A 27,599-nucleotide genomic window follows, 5' to 3' on the forward strand; every position below is an offset into this window, starting at 1 on the left:
GGTCCTGGGACCGATGGGGTTCTATCGTCATTTCGTGAAGAAATTTGCGCGTGTGGTGAAACCTCTGCTCGAGCTTCTGAAAGGGGTACCCCTGAATGCAAAGGGCCTGTCCATCCATTGGGAGGAAAGGCAGGAGAAAGCTTTTCATGACTTGAAAAAGGCGTTGACAGAAGCCCCGGTGCTGGTCTATGCAGACTTCTCTATACCGTTTATTCTCCACACCGACAGAAGCTTTTACGGACTTGGGGCTGTGTTGTCACAGGTGCAGGACGGGAAAGAGTGGGTGATTGCTTATGCTAGTCGGTCCCTTCACGATTCCGAGCACAACATGGACAACTACAGTTCCTTCAAGCTGGAATTGCTGACTTTGGTGTGGGCTATGACGAAGAGATTCGCAGAATACCTGTCTGGTACTGAAGTATTGGTGCGCACCGATAACAATCCGTTAGCGCATCTGGAGAACGCTAAGTTAGGGGTCCTGGAACAGCACTGGGTGGCCCGGATGGCGAAGTTTCAATATAGAATCACCTACAGGAGAGGGGCGGAGAATACGCACACCGACACCTTGTTCAGAGCAAGACATGCGACACCAGGAAAGAGTAAAGATGAGATGCTGGAGGAGGAGGAGATTCCCCGATTCCAGAAGACCACTAGGACAGTGGTGGCTATGCTAGACCAAATATGGATCCCCCACCATGAAGGAGTGTTGGGAAGGCCTCGGGATGAGTGGGTCCGGTTGCAGCAGGAAGACCGTGAGCTTACTCTGTTTAGACAGTGGGTGACGCTGAAGAAACTGCCCAGTCAATAACAAAGGAGTACTCTGACTCCTGAAGAGCTGAAGATACTCCGGCAGTGGGAGCACCTCCAGATGAGAAACCGGCTGTTGAATCGGAAGGTTCAACTGCAAAAAGAGTTGGGAGCCTCCTGGCAGGTGGTGGTTCCAGAGACGGTGCTATCTACAGTAGCCGTTGAGGCTCATGAAAAAGGGGCTCACTTCAGTCTTGAAAAATTTTTCCAATGGCTACAGCGGTTTGTCTACCACCCTTGGTTAAGAACAGTGGTTGAAGAGGCTTGTAGACTCTGTCGGGCATGTGAGTTGGCCAAATCCCCAGAACAAAAGGCTCCTACACAAACCATAGTGACATCAGCCCCTTGGAATTATTGACCATCGACTACTTGACCATTGGGCCAACACATCAAGGATATGACCACTGTCTAGTGATGGTAGATCATCTCACAAAGTTCGCTCTTGTAACGCCCACCCGGGATCAAACGGCTGAGTCTGCTGCACATGCCATCTGTAAAAATTTCATCCAGGTCTACGGATGCCCACGGCGGATCCATTCTCATCAAGGAGCCTGTTTCTTGGGAAGATTAATGGATGAGCAACAACAGATCTACCACACCATGCCACCCTCAGGGAAACGGGGCCTGCGAATGATTTAATTGTACTCTGATCAGATGTTAAGGACCTTGGAAGAGGATCGGAAGGCTCGGTGGCCCGAGTACGTGTCTGAGCTTGTGTGAATCTACAATAATCGAGTCCACCAAGCCACCAGTTACACGCCCTACTCCTTGTTGTTCGGCCGAACAGGGAAAGAAGTCACGGAACCAGAGTTAGACCCGGGGGAGGACTACCCATGGACGGGGGTGTCTACCTGGTTCTGAGAACATCGTCACCGTTTGGAGACCTTACATCATCTAGTACAGACTTGGCTCCGGAAGTTGGAGCACTCTGAGAAGCTCCCTCTGCCGGGGACAGATCTTCAGGTTGGTGATTGAGTGTTGGTGGGGAAAAACATCCACAGGACAAGCTGGAGAATCTGTGGGAGAGTAGGCCCTACAGAGTGAGATTTATCTAGAAGAAGAGAATGCTCCCACTTGGGTAGTACATTGAAGTATGCTCCGGCCATGCCTCTCAGAAGACCCCATGCAAGAGGAAGAAACACCTGAGATTCCTGAGGTGGTGCCTCGCATGACAGAGAAAGATGAAGAGGAGGAAAGTCCCGTGGAAAAGCCTGAGGATACGCCTGTTAATCAGGGCCCGGAGACCCTGGAAGAAAACGCTACAGCAGGTGCAGACCCAACTTTGCCTCCACTAGGACAACCCGGTGTGGTCACATGAGAAGACCCCACTATTCCTTCCGATCTACGTCACTCCGAATGCACAATGGCTGGACAACCTTCCAATCGTTACAATCAGGATCAGTTCATTTAGCAGCAAGTTGCTAAGAGAGACAAGTCTAGTGTTTCTCAAGATGCCTCGCCCACGGAATGGCGAGAGAAAAGAGAGGGGTAGTGTAAGAAGATGAGCCTGGACTCCCGGGTATTACTGCTGCGGGGAGAGCAGCAAGGAAGTTGAGCAAAGGGCCAGGTAACTAACCAGGTAAGGAATAGGACCTGAACCATGTGACAGAGTAGGAGGTGGTCGGGGGTGGAGCCAAATGCCAGGGTGCAGGGGATACAATAAACACAGGAGAATAATCAAAACAAGCTAAAATCAGAACCAGGAGATCACGAGGTACCAATGGGGTGAGACAGGGAAGCCAGAGGTCAAAAAGCCAGAATGAGCAGTGCGGTACAATAGGAACAAACTGTAATGGAGTAACAATAGCCAAGCCAGGAGTTCAGAGCCGAAGAAGACAATAGTACCAAAATGTGAGACAGAGAACAGAGTGAGTGGACAGACCAGGTCATACACGGGAGGCAATCAAGCAATGCAGTATACAAGCACACCAGGTGGTCAGACACACAGTCAGAACAACAGTATAGCTGACAGGGAATCCTAGTCGGGAGTGAGTATAAATACCCCTCCCAGATACAAAGGGAGGCCAGCAAAAGTTAACCCTGAGAGAGCAGGACATTAACCATGTCCTATACCATGACAGGTGGTTCTCTATGCACTTTGGGGCCAAAACTATCGGGGCTGTCACCACTGTTGCCGGGGGACAATTTATCTGAGTGGGGAGGACCTTTGCACTTGACAGGAGGGGGCATGGGGCAAATAAAAGGGACTGAGCATGGGAACAGGGGAGATTTGGCGGGAAGGTGACATGAGAGCAAGGAGAAGGTTGACTCCCTCCCCACTGTTCCGACTGCGAAAGCCACATACTCTAGTTCCCTGGCGAATGACTTTCCATCGGAGTGCATCCTGACTAAGCTGCCCCCGGACGTTCCTTTACCAGTCTGGTCCTTATCGCTCCCAGTGACAGATAATTGTACTCCCTCTGTTCATAGTGAGCCTGTTAGAGGTTCGAACGCTGCCGTGGCCTGCAAGCCTGCGTGCTGTTCGTGTTCTGTGACATTCCAGAGGAATCAACAAAAGAGACTGTTTCCACATACCAACGTACTCAAGCCAAGCAAGCCCAGATACATCGGCACAGTTGGGAGACAATGCATTTTGTTCCTCCGTAACAGAGCCAGAGACATTGTCCACGATTTACAATGCCGGTGGGAGATATTCCAGCCTCTCCCCAACAAAACCTGCAAGCGATAAGTTACCTCTTTCGTACACCCCTTTCCCTCAAATATTGTGTTTTCGTGCAAATTCTGTTGTTGTGCTCAGTGTTCCTGTACCATTTTTTTGTTGATTTAATCTCCCTGTGTGGAGTATCCCTTGTACATCAATAACCTGTTTAAATTAAATTCTGTTAACCCCTTCTCTACCTCCTGCTCTTCACTGCATCCAACGAACTTCACTTCCAGTACCTTTACACTACCACCACGTGCTGAAGCCCAGAGACTCTTCACACAAGGGAGTGTGCGCCGCGACCTTACAACACACACTCTAGACCGGGACTTTCAGTCACAACTAGGCCCGGGACATCCATGTGTATGCAAAGACTCGTTACGGTCAGAAGTCCCAACCTGGAGTGAAAATTCCCAAGGTTTCAGCACATGGTAGCAGTAGAAACAGGTACCAAGGACCATATAAGGGACAATGAGCAGCGGAGGTGAGCAGCGAGCTGAGTATTAGTTTTTTTGGGGGGAGTTTTCTACATCTTGCAGCAGACTTGGCAAGTTTAATTTTGATCAGATCGGATGATCTCCAGTCACTTTCATGTTGGTGTGGTAGTCGCAGGTACGCAGGATGCAGTGACGAGTCGGAGATGGAGCAAGCTTAAATTCAACCTTTATATCTGGATTGTATGGATAACCGGTAAGATAACAAGTTTTCCACGCAGGGAGGCAGACAAGAATACACACAAACAACCGGATATAACTATTCGGCATGTGCCGGTAACTATATAGCAGCTATATGGCCAACTGCGAGTCCTGGAATTATAATTAACTACCAACGGAATGTCACTTATCCTTCTCTGACGTCCAGCAGAGTTCTTGTCCGTTCGGCGTTTCAGCCGCTGGGCCCAGCCTAGGAGGAGTTGTCGTAAGCTTCGGGCGTTCCTACGCCCAGGTGCAGAAGAGGCACAGCAGGCCCCAGTAGAGTTCCTCAGTGCTGGGACCCCTCTTGGAGGCAAGGTGGTGGCAGCCGCAGGACATGACGTATAGGCCGCAGCCACGGTCTGGAGCGGGACGGTGGCGGCCGCGGGTGACAGCGTACAGACCGCAGCCGTGGGACGGAGCGGGGCAGTGGCGGCCACCTGTGGCAGCGTCTGAGCCGCAGCCACGGTGTGGTGCGAGGCAGTGGCGGCCGCGGTTGACAGCGTACAGGCCGAAGCCGCGGTGTGGGTAGGGACAGCGGTGGCCGCAAGTGGCAGTGTACAGGCCACAACCGCGGGATGGAGCGGGGCAGCGGCGGCCGCGGGTTTCAACGTCTGGATCGCAGCAGCGGTATGGATCTAGGCAGAGGCATCCATGGGCGTCAGGTCTGTGTCTCTCCCTTGCGTCATTCGATGCCGTCCTTTCTCAGGAAGACGCTGGCTCCCTCCTGCTCTCCAGAACCACCTAGGCTCCTGCTTCCTGCTCCTTGCCTCTCTCCCCGTCGAGTGCCCCCTACTGGCTTCCTGTGCTCTTTTTATAACTGCTCCGCCCCCACACTTTCTAGAAGAGTCTATGGTCCGCCCTCTAATTCCTTCCCCCGGAAACAGTTCCACTGGCAACCTTGGTGACAGCCCCATTGGTTCCGGCCCAGAAACACAGCAGGGACTCTCTCTCCTACATTGGCACTGCACACTACTACACACGGTACTATCCACAGGACAGATGGACAAAAATATAAATCTTCTGGTCGTCTTGGAGGGGTGGAATTCTCAAAGGAGATAGCCAGTATGGTAGCACTAAAAATCAGTCATAGGACATCTGGTCTGGATAAGAAGGTGGTCTTCTCATATAGGGGGAGTTTTGGAGAGGTGCCACTATATAAAATTTATGATGAAAAAAATGTATGCAAATATCTCAAAAAAGTTCAAACATGACTGCTCCATAATCTGCTAATACGTGTTTTCTATGTCCTTTCACAGTTGTCCAAAAGCAGACGCATACATGTATACTCAGCCTCGGTGCATGGGGAGGATCTCAAAGATCGGCTTATTTGCAGGTGTTGGTGTTACCATTGGGGTTCTGCTCATTCTAGTGGTCATATTACTCATTTTATGCTTAAAGACAAAACACAAAGTACTCAAAGAGCAGACTGATGAGGAAGCGTACTATTCTACAATAAAGTAACGGATGTTACTGATTGACCAGAATGGGAGGACTTCTGGATATGTTTCATGAATTTGTTAGTAAGTATAACTTCAAGCTACAATATTTGTATGACTCATTATAAAGCGGGGTTCCCTGTTTGGCACCCCTGTTTTATCTGTTAGCCAAAATAGACATTTACTGCAAGAGTGGCTTCAGCTCTGGAGGAATCAGTATAAACAAGTATTACTTACCACAACATATTAGACTCTCACCTACCATCGAAACCTTCAAAAAGAATCTGAAGACCCACCTCTTCCGACAAGCCTACAACCTGCAGTAACCAATGATCGACCAAGCCACTGCACAAGCAGCTCTACCCTCGCCTACTGTATCCTCACCCATACCTTATAGATTGTGAGTCCTCGCGGGCAGGGTCCTCTCTCCTCCAGTACCAGTCGTGACTTGTATTATTTAAGAATACTGTACTTGTTTTTATTATGTATACCCCTCCTCACGTGTAAAGTGCCATGGAATAAATGGAACTATAATAATTAATGATAATCTCTATATATACAAATGAATGTGTGTGTGTGTGTGTGTGTGTGTGTGTGTGTGTGTGTGTGTGTGTGTGTGTGTGTGTGTGTGTGTGTGTGTGTGTGTGTGTGTGTGTGTATCACCAACCAATCACGAAGCATCTTTCATTTCACCAGAGCTGTTAAAAAGAAGCTGAGCTGTGATTGGTTGCTATGAGCAACAGTTTTCCTTGCAACCAATCACTAAGTATCTCTCATTTCACCAAAGCTGGTTAAACGAAGCTGAGCTGTGATTGGTTGCTATGAGCAAGTTTTTCCACTTGACAACACCTCAGCAGACACTGACGTGGTGGGAGAAATCTAGCATCCCAGGGAACATAAGCTCCCAGCCATTGTCTGCCCCCCAGACAGGAGCACAGAGCACATGACAGAAATGAATCCCCCCTCCCTGCCCATATACCCATCACACATATTAGGGGTAGTAGTCCGGTGGCTCCTGCTGACGGGATGATGTGGGATATTAGGGATAGTAGTCTGGTGGCTTTGACAGGACGATGTGGGATATTAGGATTAGTAGTCCGGTGGTTCTTTTGCTGCATTCATCCACTGATGGTGGTTCTGACCCTGCTTTCATCTACTGATGGTGGTTCTGACTCTGCATTCATCTGCTGATGGTGGTTCTGTCCCTGCATTCATCTACTGATGGTGGTTCTGGCCCTGCATTCATCTACTGATGGGGGTTCTGGCCCTGCATTCATCTACTGATGGGGGTTCTGGCCCTGCATTCATCTACTGATGAGGGTTCTGGCCCTGCATTCATCTACTGATGAGGGTTCTGGCCCTGCATTCATCTACTGATGAGGGTTCTGGCCCTGCATTCATCTATCGATGGGGGTTCTGGCTCTGCATTCATCTACTGATGGGTGTTCTGGCCCTGCATTCATCTACTGATGGGGGTTCTGGCCCAGCATTCATCTACCGATGGGGGTTCTTACTCTGCATTCATCTACTGATGGTGGTTCTGTCCCTGCACTCATCCACTGATGGTGGTTCTGGCCTTGCATGTATCTACTGATGGTGGTGGTTCTGGCCCTGCATTCATCTACTGATGGGGGTTCTGGTGCTACATTTATCTACTTGTCAGGGTGGTTCTGGCACTGAATGTATCTACTGATGGTGGTTCTGTTACTGCATTCATCTATTGATGATGGTTCTGACCCTGCATTCATCTACTGATGGTGGCTGTGTCCCTGCATTCATCTACTGATGGTGGCTCTGTTTCTGCATTCATCTACTGATGGTGGTTCTGTCCCTGCATGTTTCTACTGATGGTGGTTCTGTCCCTGCTTGTATCGTCTGAGTATGAATAGATTAGTCTCACCAGAGAAATCTGAGTGGTGATGTCTAAGTATGAATAGGATAGCCTCACCAGAAGAGTCTGTGGGCTGATGTCTGAGTATGAGGAGGATAGCCTCACCAGAAGGGTCTGAGTGCTGATGTCTGAGTGTATAGGATAGCCTCATCAGCTGAATCTCAGTGCTGATGTCTGAGTATGAATAGGTTAGCCTCATCAGAGGAGTCTGAGTGCAGATGTCTGATTGTAAAGAGGATAGCCTCACCAGAGGAGTATGAGTGCTGATGTCTGAGTGTAAAGAGGATAGCCTCACCAGATGAATCTGAGTGCTGATGTCTGAGTGTAGAGGATAGCCTCACCAGATGAATCTGAGTGCTGATGTCTGAGTGTAGAGGAGAGCCTCACCAGATGAATCTGAGTGCTGATGTCTGAGTATAAAGAGGATAGCCTCGCCAGAAGGGTCTGAATGCTGATGCTTAAGTATGAAGAGGGTATCCTCATCAGAGAAGTCTGAGTGCTGATGTTTGAGTGTAGATGATAGCCTCACCAGATGAATCTGAGTGCTGATGTCTGAGTATGAATAGGTTAGCCTCACCAGAGGGGTCTGAGTGCTGATGTCTGAGTGTAAAGAGGATAGCCTCACCAGATGAGTCTGAGTGCTGACATCTGAGTATGAATAGGATAGCCTCACCAGAGGAGTCAGAGGGCTGATGTCTGAGTATGAAGAGGATAGCCTCACCAGATGAATCTGAGTGCTGATGTCTGAGTATGAATAGGTTAGCCTCACCAGAGAAATCTGAGTGCTGATGTCTAAGTATGAATAGGATAGCCTCACCAGAAGAGTCTGAGGGCTGATGTCTGAGTATGAATAGGTTAGCCTCACCAGAGGGGTCTGAGTGCTGATGTCTGAGTGTAGAGGATAGCCTCACCAGATGAATCTGAGTGCTGATGTCTGAGTATGAATAGGTTAGCCTCACCAGAGGGGTCTGAGTGCTGATGTTTGAGTGTAGAGGATAGCGTCACCAGAAGAGTCTGAGTGCTGATGTCTGAGTATAACGAGGTTAGCCTCACCAGAGGAATCTGAGTGCTGATGTTTGAGTGTGGAAGATAGCCTCACCAGATGAATCTGAGTGCTGATGTCTGAGTATAAAGAGGATAGCCTCGCCAGAAGGGTCTGAATGCTGATGTTTGAGTATGAAGAGGATATCCTCATCAGAGAAGTCTGAGTGCTCGTGTTTGAGTGTAGAGGATAGCCTCGCCAGAAGAGTCTGAGTGCTGATGTCTGATTATAAAGAGGATATCCTCACCAGAGGGGTCTGAGTGCTGATGTCTGAGTGTAGAGGATAGCCTCGCCAGAAGAGTCTGAGTGCTGATGTCTGAGTGTAGAGGGATAGCCTCGCCGGAAGAGTCTGAGTGCTGATGTCTGAGTGTAAAGCAGTGTTTCTCAACTCCAGTCCTCAAGACCCACCAACAGGTCATGTTTTCAGGATTTCCTTAGCATTGCACAGGTGATGGAATTAATGCTTGAGCAGGTGTTGAAATCACCTGTGCAATACTAAGGATATCCTGAAAACTTGACCTGTTGGTGGGTCTTGAGGACTGGAGTTGAGAAAGACTGGTGTAGAGGATAGCCTCACCAGATGAATCTGAGTGCTGATGTCTGAGTGTAGAGGATAGCCTCACCAGATGAATCTGAGTGCTGATGTCTGAATATGAATAGGTTAGCCTCACCAGAGGGGTCTGAGTGCTGATGTCTGAGTATGAAGAGGATAGCCTCACCAGATGAATCTGAGTGCTGATGTCTGAGTGTAGAGGATAGCCTCACCAGATGAATCTGAGTGCTGATGTCTGAGTGTAGAGGATAGCCTCACCAGATGAATCTGAGTGCTGATGTCGGAGTGAAGAGGATAGCCTCACCAGATGAATCTGAGTGCTGATGTCTGAGTGTAGAGGATAGCCTCACCAGATGAATCTGAGTGCTGAAGTTTGAATATGAATTGGTTAGCCTCACCAGATGAATCTGAGTATGAAGAGGATAGCCTCACCAGATGAATCTGAGTGCTGATGTCTGAGTGAAGAGGATAGCCTCACCAGATGAATCTGAGTGCTGATGTCTGAGTGTAGAGGATAGCCTCACCAGATGAATCTGAGTGCTGATGTCGGAGTGAAGAGGATAGCCTCACCAGATGAATCTGAGTGCTGATGTCTGAGTGTAGAGGATAGCCTCACCAGATGAATCTGAGTGCTGAAGTTTGAATATGAATTGGTTAGCCTCACCAGATGAATCTGAGTATGAAGAGGATAGCCTCACCAGAGGTAACTGGATACTTGGGCTTGATAGTGACAGCAGTTTTGTGTAATTGTACATTACCTGAGGAGTTAATCTTTTAGATGTCACTATCTGGCCAAGGTTAATGACAGAAGCTGAAAACGAACTAGGTCTGCAGTAAGACAAACAAGAGTGAGAAGAGGGAGGTTATTAAACAGGTAAGATTCGAGTCTGCGTTTTGGATTGGTCTGATGTCTGGATTTTGTGGTCTCACTGCTCACTAAGGATCCTGCCATAACTGTCAGGGCACTGCGGCGTGATGGCAGTTTAACCCCTTAGGTGCCGGGGGTGGGAGCTAAGGCTACTACTATCTTTCCACTCCTATAAGACCCGGCGCAAAGTTAGTAATACATAAACAAAATAATGCAATAGGGTGAATTTAAAAAAAAAATAAATTATTTTAATGTTTAAAAAAAAGTTTTAAAAGTTGCATGCGATCATATATAAAAAAAATTAAAAAAAAGTAATCCCAGAAAAAAATATGTTGATAAAGACAAAAAAGAGTTAGCATTTTAAATATAATAATGAAGAAAAAAAAGTTTGGTTTTTAAAGCCTAAGTATACTTGGTCCTTAAAGTGTTACGCTGGAAGCGGTGCATATTGTGCTGTCATTATTCATTACTAAACTTTTTATTTTAATTTGTAAAAAATGTGCATTTTAAATAAAAAAAAGTCACATTCACCTCTTCATCAGTAGGGGGCGCTGTTGTATCACAAAAAAATGAGACAAAATTGTTAACCCCCTTCTCCAATCACAGGGCTGTGAGGAAAGTTTACAGGCAACACTACACATACAGTGGGGCAAAAAAGTATTTAGTCAGTCAGCAATAGTGCAAGTTCCACCACTTAAAAAGATGAGAGGCGTCTGTAATTTACATCATAGGTAGACCTCAACTATGGGAGACAAACTGAGAAAAAAAAATCCAGAAAATCACATTGTCTGTTTTTTTTTCATTTTATTTGCATATTATGGTGGAAAATAAGTATTTGGTCAGAAACAAGCAATCAAGATTTCTGGCTCTCACAGACCTGTAACTTCTTCTTTAAGAGTCTCCTCTTTCCTCCACTCATTACCTGTAGTAATGGCACCTGTTTAAACTTGTTATCAGTATAAAAAGACACCTGTGCACACCCTCAAACAGTCTGACTCCAAACTCCACTATGGTGAAGACCAAAGAGCTGTCAAAGGACACCAGAAACAAAATTGTAGCCCTGCACCAGGCTGGGAAGACTGAATCTGCAATAGCCAACCAGCTTGGAGTGAAGAAATCAACTGTGGGAGCAATAATTAGAAAATGGAAGACATACAAGACCACTGATAATCTCCCTCGATCTGGTGCTCCACGCAAAATCCCACCCCGTGGGGTCAGAATGATCACAAGAACGGTGAGCAAAAATCCCAGAACCACGCGGGGGGACCTAGTGAATGAACTGCAGAGAGCTGGGACCAATGTAACAAGGCCTACCATAAGTAACACACTACGCCACCATGGACTCAGATCCTGCAGTGCCAGACGTGTCCCACTGCTTAAGCCTGTACATGTCCGGGCCCGTCTGAAGTTTGCTAGAGAGCATTTGGATGATCCAGAGGAGTTTTGGGAGAATGTCCTATGGTCTGATAAAACCAAACTGGAACTGTTTGATAGAAACACAACTTGTCGTGTTTGGAGGAAAAAGAATACTGAGTTGCATCCATCAAATACCATACCTACTGTAAAGCATGGTGGTGGAAACATCATGCTTTGGGGCTGTTTCTCTGCAAAGGGGCCAGGACGACTGATCCGGGTACATGAAAGAATGAATGGGGCCATGTATCGTGAGATTTTGAGTGCAAACCTCCTTCCATCAGCAAGGGCATTGAATATGAAATGTGGCTGGGTCTTTCAACATGACAATGATCCAAAGCACACCGCCAGGGCAACGAAGGAGTGGCTTCGTAAGAAGCATTTCAAGGTCCTGGAGTGGCCTAGCCAGTCTCCAGATCTCAACCCTATAGAAAACCTTTGGAGGGAGTTGAAAGTCCGTGTTGCCAAGCGAAAAGCCAAAAACATCACTGCTCTAGAGGAGATCTGCATGGAGGAATGGGCCAACATACCAACAACAGTGTGTGGCAACCTTGTGAAGACTTACAGAAAACGTTTGACCTCTGTCATTGCCAACAAAGGATATATCACAAAGTATTGAGATGAAATTTTGTTTCTGACATACAAACATGAAAAAGGGATGTGTTAAGGGGACCTAATAGAGATTATTATGTCTCTAGTACTATTATGGTGATACTGAAACAACTATAAGGCCGGCGTCACACTAGAGAGGAATACGGCCGAGTGCTGTGTGATAAAACATCGCACAGCACTCGGACCGCTGTTGATCTATGGGGCAGCTCCCATCACTGTTCCTTTTCTCGGCCGTATTATACGTGTGGGTGAAGTTGCAGCATGCTGTGATCTGCACCGTATATCGGCCGAGACTCGCCAATGCAAGTCTATGAGGGCGAGAAAAAGAATCGCACACTACACGGACCATCAGTGTGACTTGCGAGAAATATGCACCGGTGTCCTTTGAAAAGCCGGCAATTTATGTGCGGTGTACAATAAATTCACACTGACTGGTTAGAATAGAATAGATATATACACATAGAATAGGTGTGTGTATATATACACTCACTGGCCACTTTATTAGGTACACCTGTCCAACTGTGTGTTAAGACTTAATTTCTAATCAGCCAATCACATGGCGGCAACTCAGTGCATTTAGGCATGTAGACATGGTCAAGACAATCTCCTGCAGTTCAAACCGAGCATCAGTATGGGGAAGAAAGGTGATTTGAGTGCCTTTGAACGTGGCAAGATTGTTGGTGCCAGAAGGGCTGGTCTGAGTATTTCAGAAACTGCTGATCTACTGGGATTTTCACGCACAACCATCTCTAGGGTTTACAGAGAATGGTCCGAAAAAGAAAAAAAATCCAGTGAGCGGCAGTTCTGTGGCCGGAAATGCCTTGTTGATGCCAGAGGTCAGAGGAGAATGGGCATACTGGTTCGAGCTGATAGAAAGGCAACAGTGACTCAAATTGCCACCCGTTACAACCAAGGTAGGCAGAAGAGCATCTCTGAACGCACAGTGCGTCGAACTTTGAGGCAGATGGGGTACAGCAGCAGAAGACCACACTGGGTACCACTCCTCTCAGCCAAGAACAGGAAACTGAGGCTACAATTTGCACAAGCTCATCGAAATTGGACAGTAGAAGATTGGAAAAACGTTGCCTGGTCTGATGAGTCTCGATTTCTGCTGCGACATTCGGATGGTAGGGTCAGAATTTGGCGTAAACAACATGAAAGCATGGATCCATCCTGCCTTGTATCAACGGTTCAGGCTGGTGGTGGTGGTGTCATGGTGTGGGGAATTTTTTCTTGGCACTCTTTGGGCCCCTTGGTACCAATTGAGCATCGTTGCAACGCCACAGCCTACCTGAGTATTGTTGCTGACCATGTCCATCCCTTTATGACCACAATGTACCCAACATCTGATGGCTACTTTCAGCAGGATAATGCGCCATGTCATAAAGCTCGAATCATCTCAGATTGGTTTCTTGAACATGACAATGAGTTCACTGTACTCAAATGGCCTCCTCAGTCACCAGATCTCAATCCAATAGAGCATCTTTGGGATGTGGTGGAACGGGAGATTCGCATCAGGGATGTGCAGCCGACAAATCTGCGCCAACTGTGTGATGCCATCATGTCAATATGGTCCAAAATCTCTGAGGAATGCTTCCAGCACCTTGTTGAATCTCTGCCACGAAGAATTGAGGCAGTTCTGAAGGCAAAAGGGGGTCCAACCCGTTACTAGCATGGTGTACCTAATAAAGTGGCCAGTGAGTGTATATATGTATATAAATATATGTGTATTTATACTTCATAGAGAGATAGATCCCCACCCTGGATCTGACCCATCCACCTTTCCTACAACCCCTTCCCAACATCCCTACAGTCCCTACCCCCATTCCCTTCTGTACACTTGCTTTGGCAAAACTAATGTGTATTTAGTCCTGCCAATAAAGCTTCTTTGAATTGAATTGATAGATAGAAGATTAGCCGGTAGTTCATTTGTCGGCTTCTGTAAAATCACTGCAGGAGCCGACAGGATAGGAGAGATGGATTACATACAGTAAATGGATGCAGAATAGTTAGATATATAGATGTTAGTGACCAATACAATTAGTATAGTATGTGTGCAAATTAGGGGACATATATATATTTAATTCTTTTCGGGTAAAAAAAATGGCGTGGGCTCCTGCGCAATTTTCCAAACCAGAGAGTGAAAGCCAGCGCCTGGGGGCAGATGTTTGTGACGAACGTCAGCTTATGCTGAGTCGTTTTTCTTTTGAATGAGTGGACCCTCTGGGCCCGCGGCACCCACCTAGGGCGAGCTGACCTAGTGAGAATCCACCCCCTATACAGGGAGTGTCAAGGGCATGACCAAGGGGGTGAGCCACCACAGCAGCTGGACCAGACGACCGGCTCAGGGAAACAATACAAGGCGAGACAAGACATTAGTTCAAAGTAACTTCATTAAGGAACACTTCAGGGTAATAACAGGTGCCAAACGTAAATACACAGGGAACACATAGCAAAGTGCGTGCAGGGGCACGCCGAGATCCAAGGCATGGTACGTGCAGATGGTAGGCAGGGCACGATGACTTCGGACTCCGGACAGCGGACTACGATCAATCGGGACATCAGACTCTGTAGCTCTGTAGGCGATCGGCAGGATCCGGACATCCAAAAGTAGACCAGGATTCCATGAAAGGAGACAAGATAAGGTTAGCGACATGGTGCGTGTCAACGAACACGCCCGGGTCAGGTTCACAGGACGGGACCTGCGCATGCCAAGGGGCATGCCAGGGAGAGGTACAAGGACGGAAGCCTGCGCGTGCAGAGGGCACGCCAGGGAGAGGCACAAGGACGGTGGCCTGCACGTGCGAGGACATGCCAGGTAGAGGCACAGGGACGGTGGCCTGAGCGTGCGAGGACACGCCAGGGACAGAGTACAAGGACGGAGGCCGGCGCGTGCAGAAGGCGCGCCAGGGAGAGGCACAAGGACGGTGGCCTGTGCGTGCAAGGACACGCCAGGGACAGAGTATAAGGACGAAGGCCTGCGCGTGCAGAGGGCACGCCAGGGACAGGTACAGGGATGGTGGCCTGCGCATGCCAAGAGGCATGCCCGGGAGAGGCACAGGCAAAACAGGGTTGAGAGCAGAGCAAAGAGCAAAAGACTGTGCAAGAGTAGCACGAAAAGGCACAGTGCGAAAACCAGCGTGCGTGCAAGGGAGCACGGAAACCACGGCTGGGGCACCGGCAGGCGGTACTGACGGTGGCATAAGCAGGCGGGGACGACTGAGAGGCGGCACAGCTGCGGCTCACACAGCCGGTAACCACTATAGCACTGGACGGCGGGCACGGCTGAGGCACACAGGCGAGCACAACTAGAGGCGGCACAGCTGAGGCACAACAGGCAGGCACAGGGTGACCAGGCACGTGCACGAGGGCACGGAGCCACAAGGCAGGGCTAGGCAAAAGGTACAGGACAGAGACGCGTGAGAAACAGCACGGCAAAGTCTAGTACAAAAAGTGCAAGGGCGCGTGAAACACAGGGTACAGAGCGAGGAACAAGGCAGAGCAAGGCTAGGTACAGAACAAGGCATAGCGAAAACAGGCAAGGCAGGGAACATAGAAAGTACTACAAGGAAAAGCAAGGCACGGACAAACATGCACGAAGGACAAACACTAGACAAGACACGAGACAAGAGATGGAATACGAGCACAGAGCGTGTGCAGAGACGCACGACAGAGCAAAGTGCAAGGGCACAGAATAGAGGGAGCAACCCAGCATACCAAGCAGCAATGCAAGGAAGCAACACAATACTCAGGCCCTGAACATAGGAAGGGGCGGTCTGATATAGGGCATAGCACCTCAACTTCCGGGTCAGGACCAGGGAAAAACTTCCAGTTCAGCTCATCCAGGATCACAGGGAGCAGTCACATGATCAGGATTCCAGACATGCAGGGATGATTGCAGAACCAGTGCTGAAACTTAGGCAGGTCACATGATCAGAATTCCAGACATGCAGAGATGATAGCAGAACCAGTGCTGAAACCTAGGCAGGTCACATGATCAGAGTTCCACACTTGCAGAGATGAATGCAGACCAGCCTCTGCTGGAACATAGGAAGGACACGTGATCAGGGGTTCTAGACATGACGAGACGATCACAAAAGGCAGAGCAGAAACGCAGGCATCCCGCAGCTCAACAGTCATGAGGTGAGTGTGCACACTGCTCTAGGGAACATGCAGGATAGCAGACATGAGATGCACGTGCACACCGCTCCAGGGGTCATGAGGCAAAACAGACATGGCGGACATGACAGACATGGCGAGCATGACAGTACCCCCCTCCTTAAGCCCTCTCTTACCGGGGCTGGAAAGAAGAAAAAAAATTCTTTGGCAGAATCCAGAGTTAGTACAAACCACTCCAACAACGTTGATCCGACATCTGAAACGGACACCTGCACCGGTCAAGACACAGGAGCCGCGGACGAGACACGGGGATCAAGTGGGGAGGACTGCGGGTAGACAAGCAAGTCTTCTTACTCTGGCTGCCATCATTTCCAAACAAGTTCAGAGGTCAAGGGCCGGGTCTGATTTACATCAGAAGAGTGGCCGGGGTACCGCCATTTTCGAGCGAGTTCAGGAGACAGAGCAGATCAGATTCTTCATCAGAAGGTTAGCCGAGGTACCAGCGGAGTCCATGGCCTGAGTATTCTGTGACGAACGTCAGCTTACACTGAGTCATTTTTTTTTGAATGAGTGGACCCTCTGGGCCGTGGCACCCACCCACCTAGGGCGAGCTGACCTAGTGAGAATCCACCCCCTATACAGGGAGTGTCAGGGGCAAGACCAAGGGGGTGAGCCACCACAGCAGCTGGACCAGATGGCCGGCTCAGGGAAACAAGACAAGGCATTAGTTCAAAGTAACTTCATTAAGGAACACTTCAGGGTAATAACAGGTGCCAAACGTAAATACACAGGTGACACATAGCAATGTGCGTGCAGGGGCACACCAAGATCCAAGGCATGGTACGTGCAGATGGTAGGCAGGGCACGATGACTTCGGACTCCGGACAGCGGACTACGATCAACCGGGACATCAGACTCTGTAGCTCTGTAGGCGATCGGCAGGATCTGGACATCCGAAAGTAGACCAGGATTCCATGAAAGGAGACAAGATAAGGTTAGCGACATGATGCGTGTCAACGAACACACCCGGGTCAGGTTCACAGGACGGAGGCCTGCGCATGCCAAGGGGCATGCCAGGGACAGGTACAAGGACGGAGGCCTGCGCGTGCAGAGGGCACGCCAGTGAGAGGCACAGGGATGGTGGCCTGCGTATGCGAGGACATGCCAGGGACAGAGTACAAGGACGGAGGCCTGCGCGTGCAGAGGGCATACCAGGGACAGGTACAGGGACGGTGGCCTGCGCATGCCAAGAGGCATGCCAGGGAGAAGCACTGGCAAGACAGGGTTGAGAGCAGAGCAAAGAGCAAAAGACTGTGCAAGAGTAGCACGAAAAGGCACAGTGCAAAAACCAGCGTGCGTGCAAGGGAGCACGGAAACCATGGCTGGGGCATCGGCAGGCGGTACGGACGGTGGCATAAGCAGGCGGGCACGACTGAGAGGCGGCACAGCTGCGGCTCACACAGCCGGTAACCACTATAGCACTGGACGGTGGGCACGGCTGAGGCACACAGGCGAGCACAACTAGAGGCGGCACCGCTGAGGCACAACAGGCAGGCACAGGGCGACCAGGCACATGCACGAAGGCACGGAGCCACAAGGCAGGGCTAGGCAAAAGGTACAGGACAGAGACGCGTGAGAAACAGCACGGCAAAGTCTAGTACAAAAAGTGCAAGGGCGCACGAAACACAGGGTACAGAGTGAGGAACAAGGCAGAGCAAGGCTAGGTACGGAACAAGGCATAGCGAAAACAGGCAAGGCAGGGAACATAGAAAGTACTACAAGGCAAAGCAAGGCACGGACAAACATGGCACAAAGGACAAACACGAGACAAGAGATGGAATACGAGCACGGAGCGTGTGCAGAGACGCACGACAGAGCAAAGTGCAAGGGCACAGAATAGAGGGAGCAGCCCAGCAGACCAAGCAGCAATGCAGGGAAACAACACAATACACAGGCCCTGAGCATAGAAAGGGGCGGTCTGAAATAGGGCATAGCACCTCCACTTCCGGGTCAGGACCAGGAAAGAACTTCCAGTTCAGCTCATCCAGGATCACAAGGAGCATGTACATGATCAGGATTCCAGACATGCAGGGATGATTACAGAACCAGTGCTGAAACCTAGGCAGGTCACATGATCAGAATTCCAGACATGCAGAGATGATAGCAGAACCAGTGCTGAAACCTAGGCAGGTCACATGATCAGAGTTCCAGTCATGCAGAGATGAATGCAGAACCAGCCTCTGCTGGAACATAGGAAGGACACATGATCAGGGGTTCTAGACATGACGAGATGATCACAGAAGGCAGAGCAGAAACGCAGGCATCCCGCAGCTCAACAGTCATGAGGTGAGTGTGCACACTGCTCTAGGGAACATGCAGGATAGCAGACATGAGTTGCGCGTGCACACCGCTCCAGGGGTCATGAGGCAAAACAGACATGGCGGACATGACAGACATGGCGAGCATGACAATGTTTATAGCCTGGGAAGCAGGTAATACCCATGGATCTTCCCAGGTTATTAATATCAGCCCACAGCTGTATATTTAGCCTTTATTGGCCATTAAAATAGAGGCTCCTCAAAAAAATGATTTGGGGTCCCCCTATAATTAAAAACAAGAAATGGCTATGCAGACAGCTGAGGGCTGACGTTAATAGCCTAGGAAGGGGCCATGGATATTGGCCGCCCCCTGGCTTCAAACACCAGCTCACAGCTGCCCCAGAAAAGGCGCATCTGTAAGATGCGCCAATTCTGGCACTTAGCCTCTCTATTCCCACTTGCCCTGTAGCGGTGGCAAGTGGGGTAATAGTTCTGAGGTTGATGTCACCTTTGTATTGTAAGGTGACATCAAGCCCACAGCTTAGTAATGGAGAGGTGTCAATAAGACACCTATCCATTACTTATCCTGTAGTTTTTACAGGTTAAATAAAGACACAGCCAGAATAAAGTATTTTATTGAAATAAAACATAACACATTTTTCCATCTTTAATATACTCCTACTTCCTGCGTTGCCCTCGATCTCCTGTAATAAAAAAAATAACAAACCAACAATATACCATACCTGTCCATCGTTGTGTCCCATGCAGCAATCCATATCTGGGGAATATACAGTTTACACCTAGACTGGTGCCAAGATTTACGGCTCCCCGGCTGTAAATCACAGGTGAATGAATGAGATGCTGCCGATGCAGCTTCAGTGACTAGCGGTGATGTCACTGATGCTGCGCTGCCTCACAGCCTGACCCCCGCTGAACTCTGGAGCATGGGAAAATTAACTGGCATTTTAACAGCCCTTCTAAGGGCAAATCGTTTGTATCACATACAATCTGTATTTAGCCTAGGGAAATAGCTGCAGTTTTTTTTTTTTTTTTTTAAGTTTAATATATTTTGATCTATCAAATATTATGTGCTTTGAGGTCCATTTTTGTGTTATATAACACACCCAAAAATCATTAAAACATTTTCCTGGGCTACATTTCCCAGCCATGCACTATTCTGTTGTGTGCAGTAAATTTTTGTGATATCTAAAACTGAGGAAAAGCTATTAAAAATTTGTAGGCTCCCATTTTTCAGCCATACAGTGTTAGGCTAGGTTCATATTAGCGTTTGAGTCCGCAGCATATCATTCGCATGCGCAAACGCAGCGTTTAAGCAGCGTTTTTTTATGCACATCATCTTATGCATGACGGGGAAAAACGCTGTGTGTGCATGCATTTGTATGCGTTTTTGCATGTGTTTGCATTGTTTATGCGCCTGCGTTCGATATGACACCAGACAAAAATGGGCGTGTCTCATGGGATTTCTATATGTATTTTGAATAACGCATGCGTATCGAACACATGCGTACGCATGTCCTTGAGTACCAATGTGTTCCCATACACAGTAATACGTTTTTTTACGCCTGCGCATATTTGACAGATTTTTGACACTTGAAAAAATGCAACATGTCGAGTTCACCGCCGCACACTGCGAAACGACGCATGCGTATGCAAAAGCCTGCAAACGCATGTCCCCGCGTACACCATGTTAAATATGGTTCCATGACAATTGTGTACAAGATAATTGTGTACGGACAATTGTGTACAGAAAATTGTGTACAGGCCAATTGTGTCCAAGGACAATTGTGTACAAGGACAATTGTGTACAGGGCAATCGCCTTGTACACAATTGCCTTGTACACAATTGTCATTGTACACAATTGGCCTGTACACAATAGTCCGTACACAATTATCTTGTACACAATTGTCCTGTCACGGTTAAATATATGTACGCATGACACATGCAGATCTATGAGGATCAATCACTGCGCACAGAGACACAAATGTGAAACCAGCCTTACATGGTCTGTGAACATTTCTGTGATTTCTAAAAGTGAACAAAAGCTTTTAAAACATTTTAGGCTTCCATTTCTCAGGCATACAATGTTGCGCAGTCTGTGAACATTTCTGTGATCTCTTAAACTTCTAAAAAGCTTTTAAAAAGTTTGTTGGCTTCCATTTCCCAGACATACAGTGTTACGTGGTCTGTGAACATTTGTTATCTCTAAAATTGCTAAAAAGCTTTTAAAAATTTTGTAGGCTTCTATTCCTCAGACATTCAGTGTTGCATCATCTGTGAACATTTCTGTGATCTGTAAAAGTGAACAAAAGCTTTTAAAAATTTTGTAGGCCTCCATTTCTCAGACATACAGTGTTGCATCATCTGTGAACATTTCTGTGATCCTTAAAAGTGAATTAAAACTTTTGCAAATATTTTAGGCTTCTATTTCCCAGCCATACAGTGTTACATGGTCTGTGAATATTTATGTGATCTCTAAAACTGAGAAAAGCATTGAAATATTTTTCTGGAATGAATTTCATTGCCATCCATACAGTTTTGCTTACCTCGTGTTACATTACTGTGGAGTAAACTCACAAAACCGCTTTGATTGCTGCAGGTGACCGATTTTTTTTTCTTTTATTAAAAATAAACTTGGCTTCAAGAGACCTGGCAATTACAGAATGCGTAAGGCTTGCATTAAGGGATGGTGAAGTGGAAGTTCTGACGATGGTGCACGCAGATGCAGAGGACACGGGGCAGGTGTGACTACACTTGTTGCTGAAGCACAAGAAGCACGCCCATCCATGACACATAAGTCCCTGTCCCACTTTGCAGAGAGACCCAGTACACCACTATTGATGCCAGAGCAGTGTGAACAGGTGGTCGGTTGGATAGCAGATACTGCTTCCAGCAGGTATGACAGCACCACACAGTCTTCCCCACGGTCCATTCTCACCAGCCTAAAATTTGGATCACTTAAACCTCACCCTGATCCTCCTTCCTCCTGCCTTGTTGACTCCTAGAAGAATAGTGATCTTACAATAGGGTACACTGAGGAAAACTTTACATCATTTCTTGCCTGTGGAGTCTTAGCCTGCATGCTCCAAGAGGGAGAGGACGGCATGCTGTTTACTGATGCAAAAACCTTAGAGCAGCCACGGCCACAGGAACATGATAGTCGGGAGCGGCAAATTTGGGATAAGGAAGAAAATGATGAGACACAGTTGCTGCTAAGTCTAATTGTTAAGTCATGAAGTCAGGAGGACCAGTGTGCTGTGGTGGAAGACAAAAGTGGTGGATGATGATGTCACTGACCCAACCTGGGAAGCTGGCATGCTGAGTGAGGCCAGTAGTGCTGAGAGGGAGAAATCAGCAGCACTGAAACAGACAGAAAGAGGCAGTAAGGTGACCAGGGGAAGAAGGCGGGCAACTGTTCCGCAGAGCACCGACACACCTGAATTTCTCCGTCAAAGGGTTAGGTGTACCCTAGTCTAGGACTATTTTGAAGAGAGTTCCGAGACAAACAAAATGGTCATTTGAAACCTGTGCCATGCAAAAGATCAGCAGGGGCCTAACGACTAAAAATCTAACCACCACCAGTATGATCAGGCACATGGCATCTAAGCACCCGACTGGGTGGGCCATGCTCCTGGGTTCACGATTTGTGTCATTGGGTGACACCTCTGCCGCTTTTCTTGTGCTAAGAGCTTCCCAATCCCCTGTCTGAAACAATGGCGCAGATGCCTGATGCCTCCTGCTCTACACCTATCCTTGCACATTCTGACTTATCATCATCAGGCACATCCAAATCCTTGTCCAGCATTCAGCTGTCCCTACCCCAGGCCTTGGAATGAGAAAGAAATTTCCCAGCCACCCACCCACAGGTCCAAAGGATAAACAGGCACATTTCCAGGCTGCTTGCCATGGAAATGTTGCCATTTACGCTGGTAGACAAAAGGATCTACGCTGACTCAAGGCGGCAGCCATCCCTCATTACTCGGTCCACCACGTTTTCTCCCAGTGTGGCGTCTCCGCCTTGTACCAGCATATGCCCAGGAACATATCCGGTGCCCTTACCAACAAACTTACTTTCATTGTTCACTTAATGACCGACACGTGGACAAGTGCTTGTGGCCAGGGATGCTGCATTTCCCAGACAGCACACTGGGTGAACATTGTGGAGTTCAGTACTGTTTCTACAACAGTAGAAAAAAACATTTGACATTTTGGCTTGTTTCTTCCCATTTCTTACCTATACACTGTTCTGGGGTACATTTTTGTGATATTAAACACTGAAAAAAAGACCTGTAAAAATTTTGCTGGGTTACATTTCTCATCCATACAGTATTATGAGTTCTTGGATACATTTCATCGGCACATAACCCTCCTTCCATTCAGCACTATTTCCATCCATTTCAACATCTTCACTGCCCCCCAGACCGCTTTGTAGGGTCTGCCAGAACAAAGCTTGGCTTTCCCATTATACTCATTACTCGAAAAGATCATGGGGTTATTAGGAATTGCTTGGTTCGAGCAACGAGCACTTGAGCATTGAAATCCCTAATTATTATGTGACTGGTACTATAGCAGTGATACTGATATGAGTATAATACTGGTTATAAGTGGATCTGGTACTATTAGAGTGATACTAATTATTTTTTGCAAATTTTTACATACATCAATAGGACATTATTTTGGTGGTTACTTGGCTGGTAGTGATACATGGAACCCATTTACATAGTACTATGATAAAGTCACTTTTACTGGCATTATTATATAGGTACTAGTAGGACAGGTACTGTTATAGAGATACTGACAGGTGCTGAAACATTTGCATGCTGTAACCCTGCAATTTTGACTATGTCATTCATGTTACTATTGATCGTGACCGGTGTAGGTCTTTAAGAGTCCGATGCTTTCACACAAGACTGATCAATACCGTACATCGCACAGAAGGTAAGAAAATGTAAGTCGTGCCCAGAATAGACTTTGGTACATCATTTTCTTGCCAACAGGCAGGCTGGTACTGAGTCAGTGCATTTACACACATTGGAGACAGAACGGGGCTGCTGAGCACAGTAGGGGACCTTCTGCTGGAGGAGAGCAGATTATACGGAGATGCAGGTCACATATCCCCCGGGGGGACATGTCCACACTTCTGTAGGTTTAAGATAATTTTAGAATTTCATGGAAATTAAACTTCCAGCTGTGGAAAATGTGAAAATGTTTGAAGATACATAGATGTGACCCCATTGTGATGTCATCAGCCCGTCTCTCTCTTCCAAACTTCATGCGTATGTAGGGCAGAAGACATTTCTAAATTTAGCTATGGTGTCTTGGATATTAATCCCAACCTTGGTGCCTCCATCAGTGGCTGAGCATGGGGAACCATTTCATAGAAAATGGAAGGATTGGAACATACACAGTATCACTTAATTGACCTGGAGGTAGGTGGCCCTACTTCAAGGTGGCCAGAAAAAAAAACATTTCCATACCCAAGGGACAATTACTATATCATAGCATTAGGAGTTGTTGGGGTAGGCTACAAAAAAAATCCCTTATCAGAGGATCCAAAACCAAATAAAAAAAAGTGGATGCTACCCGACCTAAAGTGGGTGTGTGCAAAGTACATAGCACAAGTGACATATTTAGGAGGACCTACAGTACGGACAGCAGAAAAAAGCACCTGGCTTTTATGGACTGTCCGTGAATTTATGGGCAGTTGTCAACCACACATCAAGGTGGCCAAGAGAAAACAATTCCCATACCCAATTGACATTTGCAATCAACACTTTGTAGCAAAAGCAGATGTCGGGGTAGGCTACCAATTCAGATACTTTGCAGTAGGTACTAAAATCTTATCAAACAAGTGGGTGGCATCCAACCTACAGTGGAGGTGGGCAAAGATCATAGAATACCACAAGTGTGACCGTAGATCAAGGTGGTCACAAGATAACCCTATGGGCAGTTATTATAAGCACTTAGTAACAATTTGAGGTGTTGAAGGATTCTTCCAATCCAAATACCTTATAGCAGATACCAAAACTATAAGAAAAATTGGGCGGTACTCAGACTAAAGCAAGGGTGGGAAAAGTACATAGATGGCCAGAAGAAAACCATCCCCATAAACAATGGGCAATTGTGCTATAGGCACTTATTGGAAATAGCTTGTGTTGGGGTAGGTGTTGTGAGTTCATTTTCCCCTTCATTACTGAGGCCCGAGGAACTCCCTCTTCTGGTTAAGAATGGTAGTGAGCCTGATTGTCAAACACCTGAGGCTGATGAGGAGGACTGGCTGAGTGGAGTTACGGATTGGATATAAGGCTGCCGACGCCCTTCTGCCCTGCGGGTGATTTCTCTGTGAGATCCTTGGAGACCAGTCTGAATTCCTGCTCCTCCAAAGCTAAGTTTGCTGCTCGGCCTTTTGCTTTTGTGCTTTGACTTTGTTTTTGCTTTGTTTTTCTGGATTTCTGCCATTCCCTGCTGGGGTGTGCTGAATTCATTTAGCTTTGTCTTCTGAAAATACCTGAGTGCTGATTTAGTTTTTGAAGCCTAGCTGCTTCAGGGCCTTTTTCATATCAGCTGGTTGGCTTATGTCTTTGATAGGGTTTTGGCAGATTGCAGACAGCAGCCTTCCTGTCCTTTCCTATCTAGGTAGTTTTGGGACCCCGTCTTTGCTCAGTCTATCTTTCTGTCTGTGTTAGTATTTTCATCTTGCTTCACCGTCATTATATGTGGGGGGCTGCCTCTTGCTTTGGGGTCTGCTCTGGGGCAGTTTAGATTTCCCCTTTCTTTCTTTAGGCCTATGTATTTCTCCGGCTGTGATCGAGGGGTCTAGGGCATCGTAGGAACCCCCCCATGGCTACTGCTAGTTGTGTTGATAGGTTCAGGGGTCTGCAATCTGATAGTTGCCAACTTCTCTGGTTTTCTGGACTTAGCTTGTATTTCTGCTTTTGCCTCCTACGGTGACTCATTCATAACAGAATCACCCGACATACCGCAGATTCTAGGGTACTCAATAGCAGGAAAGAATTGTAAAAAAAAAAAAAAGTGTGTATATTTTTTCCTCTATATCTCTGAGGCCGTAGGGGGAATTTTTTTTTCTCTCAATGGAGATAAAGCAATTGTCTGATCGTGTGGAGCAGCTCGCTGCGGAAGTGCGGGGAATTTCCGCCTACCTTGCTCATTCACATGCTGCTGAACCAAAGATTCCTACACCTGATGTATTTTTTGGGGATCGGTCTAAATTTTTGAATTTCAAAAATAATTGTAAATTATTTTTTGCCTTGAAGCCTAACTCGTCAGGGAGCTCCGCGCAGCAGGTTAAAATTGTCATCTCTTTGCTGCGTGGCGATCCCCAGGATTGGGCGTTTTCTTTGAAACCAGATGATCCTATTCTGACTAATGTGAACGCATTCTTTCAAGCTTTGGGGTTGTTGTATGACGAACCTAATGCCATTGATCAGGCTGAAAAGACCCTGCTGGCATTGAGCCAGGGTCGTGATTCTGCAGAATTGTACTGTCAAAAATTCCGAAAGTGGGCAGTACTTACTACCTGGAATGATAATGCCTTGGCTGCTCTCTTTCGGAAGGGGTTGTCAGAAGCCGTAAAAGATACTATGGTGGGATTTCCTGTTCCCTCTGGTCTTGATGATTCTATGTCATTAGCCATTCAGGTTGATCGGTGTTTGCGCGAACGCAAAGCTGCACGAGAGGTGTTGCCACCTGTTGAACAAATGTCTGAACCTATGCAATGTGATAAAGTTTTTTCCAGAGAGCAGCGTCAGGAGTTCAGAAGGCGTAATAAGTTGTGTTTTTTCTGTGGAGATGCCTCGCATATTATTTCTGTCTGTCCCAAACGACAGAAACGCTTTGCACACACGTTTTCTGTTGGGGGTGTTCAACCTAAGTTTCTTCTGGCTATTACTCTGATCTGCTCCCTGTCCACATTTTCCGCCAAGGCTTTTGTGGATTCGGGAGCAGCCCTAAACCTAATGGACTTGGATTTTGCTAAACGTTGTGGATTTCCGATGACACCTCTGCAGACGCCTATCCCTTTGAGGGGAATTGATGCTACTCCTTTGGCTAAAAATTAACCCCAGTTTTGGACCCAGGTGGTAATGCGGGTCGCCCCAGACCATCAAGAAAATTGCAGATTTCTGGTGTTGCATAATCTGCATGATACTATTGTTCTGGGGTTTCCCTGGTTACAGATTCATAATCCAGTCTTGGATTGGAAATCTGTGTCTGTGGTGAGTTGGGGTTGTCGGTGTGCCCTTAGTGAGGCTCCGGTGTTTTCCACCTCTCCTCAGTCGCATGATGTTCCTGATTATTTGGCGGACTTTTATGATGTATTTAGTGAGAATGAGTCTGCGTCTCTGCCTCCTCATAGGAGTTATGACTGTGCTATTGAACTGAGCCCGGGGTGTAAATTTCCCAAGGGTCGGCTCTTCAATTTATCTGTACCCGAGCATGAGGTTATGCGATCCTATATTAAGGAGGCGTTGGAGAAGGGTCATATTAGACCATCCTCATCACCCTTAGGTGCCGGTTTTTTTTTTGTAGCCAAAAAGGATGGATCATTAAGACCTTGTATTGATTATCGTGCCCTCAACAAAATTACTGTTAAATATCAGTATCCGTTACCCCTGATTTCTGATCTATTCTCCAGAGTTAAAGGTGCTTGCTGGTTTACCAAGCTTGACCTCAGGGGGGCGTATAATCTTATTCGCATTAAGCATGGGGATGAATGGAAGACGGCGTTTAATACTCCGGAGGGACATTTTGAGTACCTGGTGATGCCTTTTGGGCTCACTAATGCCCCATCTGTCTTCCAGTGCTTCGTGAACGATATTTTCCGAGATTTTGTCGATAAATTTTTGATTATCTATCTGGATGATATTTTGATCTTCTCCAAGGATTGGGATTCTCATGTGGAACATATTCGGACTGTGTTCCGGATCTTGAGGGAGAATTCCCTGTATGTCAAGGGATCTAAATGCCTTTTTGGAGTACAGAGGATTTCTGTTTTGGGATTTATTTTGTCCCCGTCAACTATTGAAATGGACCCAGCCAAGGTACAGGCCATTCACGATTGGGTTCAGCCCACTTCTTTGAAGGCCCTCCAGAAGTTTTTGGGTTTTGCTAACTTTTATCGGATATTTATAGCAAAATTTTCTAGT

The 27,599-nt window shown here is 47.3% G+C and overlaps 1 protein-coding gene across 1 annotated transcript in view; it reads left to right on the forward strand.

Moving 5' to 3' along the window:
- Window positions 1–6,141, forward strand: part of LOC141074128 (uncharacterized) — a 59,907-nt gene extending 53,766 nt beyond the window's left edge. The window contains exon 5 of the mRNA XM_073561658.1: window positions 5,421–6,141. Coding sequence (XP_073417759.1) covers window positions 5,421–5,625 — 205 coding nt within the window. The 3' untranslated portion in view covers window positions 5,626–6,141. The remainder of the gene's footprint in view (window positions 1–5,420) is intronic.
- Window positions 6,142–27,599: the final 21,458 nt, after the last annotated feature.

Source organism: Dendrobates tinctorius, unplaced genomic scaffold (assembly GCF_039654945.1).
Source record: "Dendrobates tinctorius isolate UK_male_01 unplaced genomic scaffold, ASM3965494v1 ptg000324l, whole genome shotgun sequence".
In the NCBI taxonomy this organism is placed as follows: Eukaryota; Metazoa; Chordata; class Amphibia; order Anura; family Dendrobatidae; genus Dendrobates; species Dendrobates tinctorius.